This window comes from Geospiza fortis, unplaced genomic scaffold, assembly GCF_000277835.1.
Source record: "Geospiza fortis unplaced genomic scaffold, GeoFor_1.0 scaffold10, whole genome shotgun sequence".
Classification (NCBI taxonomy): domain Eukaryota; kingdom Metazoa; phylum Chordata; class Aves; order Passeriformes; family Thraupidae; genus Geospiza; species Geospiza fortis.
This window is the reverse complement of record NW_005054326.1, coordinates 1,615,010-1,615,403: the sequence shown is the minus strand read 5'-3', so window position 1 is coordinate 1,615,403 and position 394 is coordinate 1,615,010. Positions and strand designations below refer to the sequence as shown.

General features: G+C 58.1%; 1 protein-coding gene across 1 annotated transcript in view; it reads right to left on the bottom strand.

Annotated features, from left to right (window-relative positions):
- FAM118A (family with sequence similarity 118 member A) overlaps positions 1-388 on the bottom strand; it is a 10,763-nt gene extending 10,375 nt beyond the window's left edge. Inside the window, exon 1 of the mRNA XM_005421034.2 lies at positions 304-388. Coding sequence (XP_005421091.1) covers positions 304-363 — 60 coding nt within the window. The 5' untranslated portion in view covers positions 364-388. The remainder of the gene's footprint in view (positions 1-303) is intronic.
- Between the last annotated feature and the right edge of the window lie 6 nt (positions 389-394).

The window sequence follows — 394 nt, the reverse complement described above, 5'->3', positions numbered from 1 at the left end:
GGGGGCGGCGGGGAGGTGTGCGGGTCTGTCCGCTAGGTCCCGGTCTGGGATCGGCAATGGGAGCGGCTCCTCTCACTGAAAACCCCTGAGAGGCAAGAGCGCCCAGCTGCGGGTCTGTGTGCAGCACAGAGCCAGCTCTCGTTACAGCAGAAAGCCACCTGGCCACCCCGCATATTAAGCAGTTGGTGCTCGGAAAACGTACCGGCGGTAGAGGTGTTAGAGATGAAAAACATTACGATGAGGAAAATTAAAAAAAAAAAACCAAGAAAATAAAATAAAAGCTGGCATAGACGGCAGCGTTACCTTGGGCGGCTCTACTGACGGCACGGTGAGGCTGGCGGGGGGGGCCGGGGCATCGTGCATGAGGCGCGGTGCTGTGAGACCGTGACAGCAG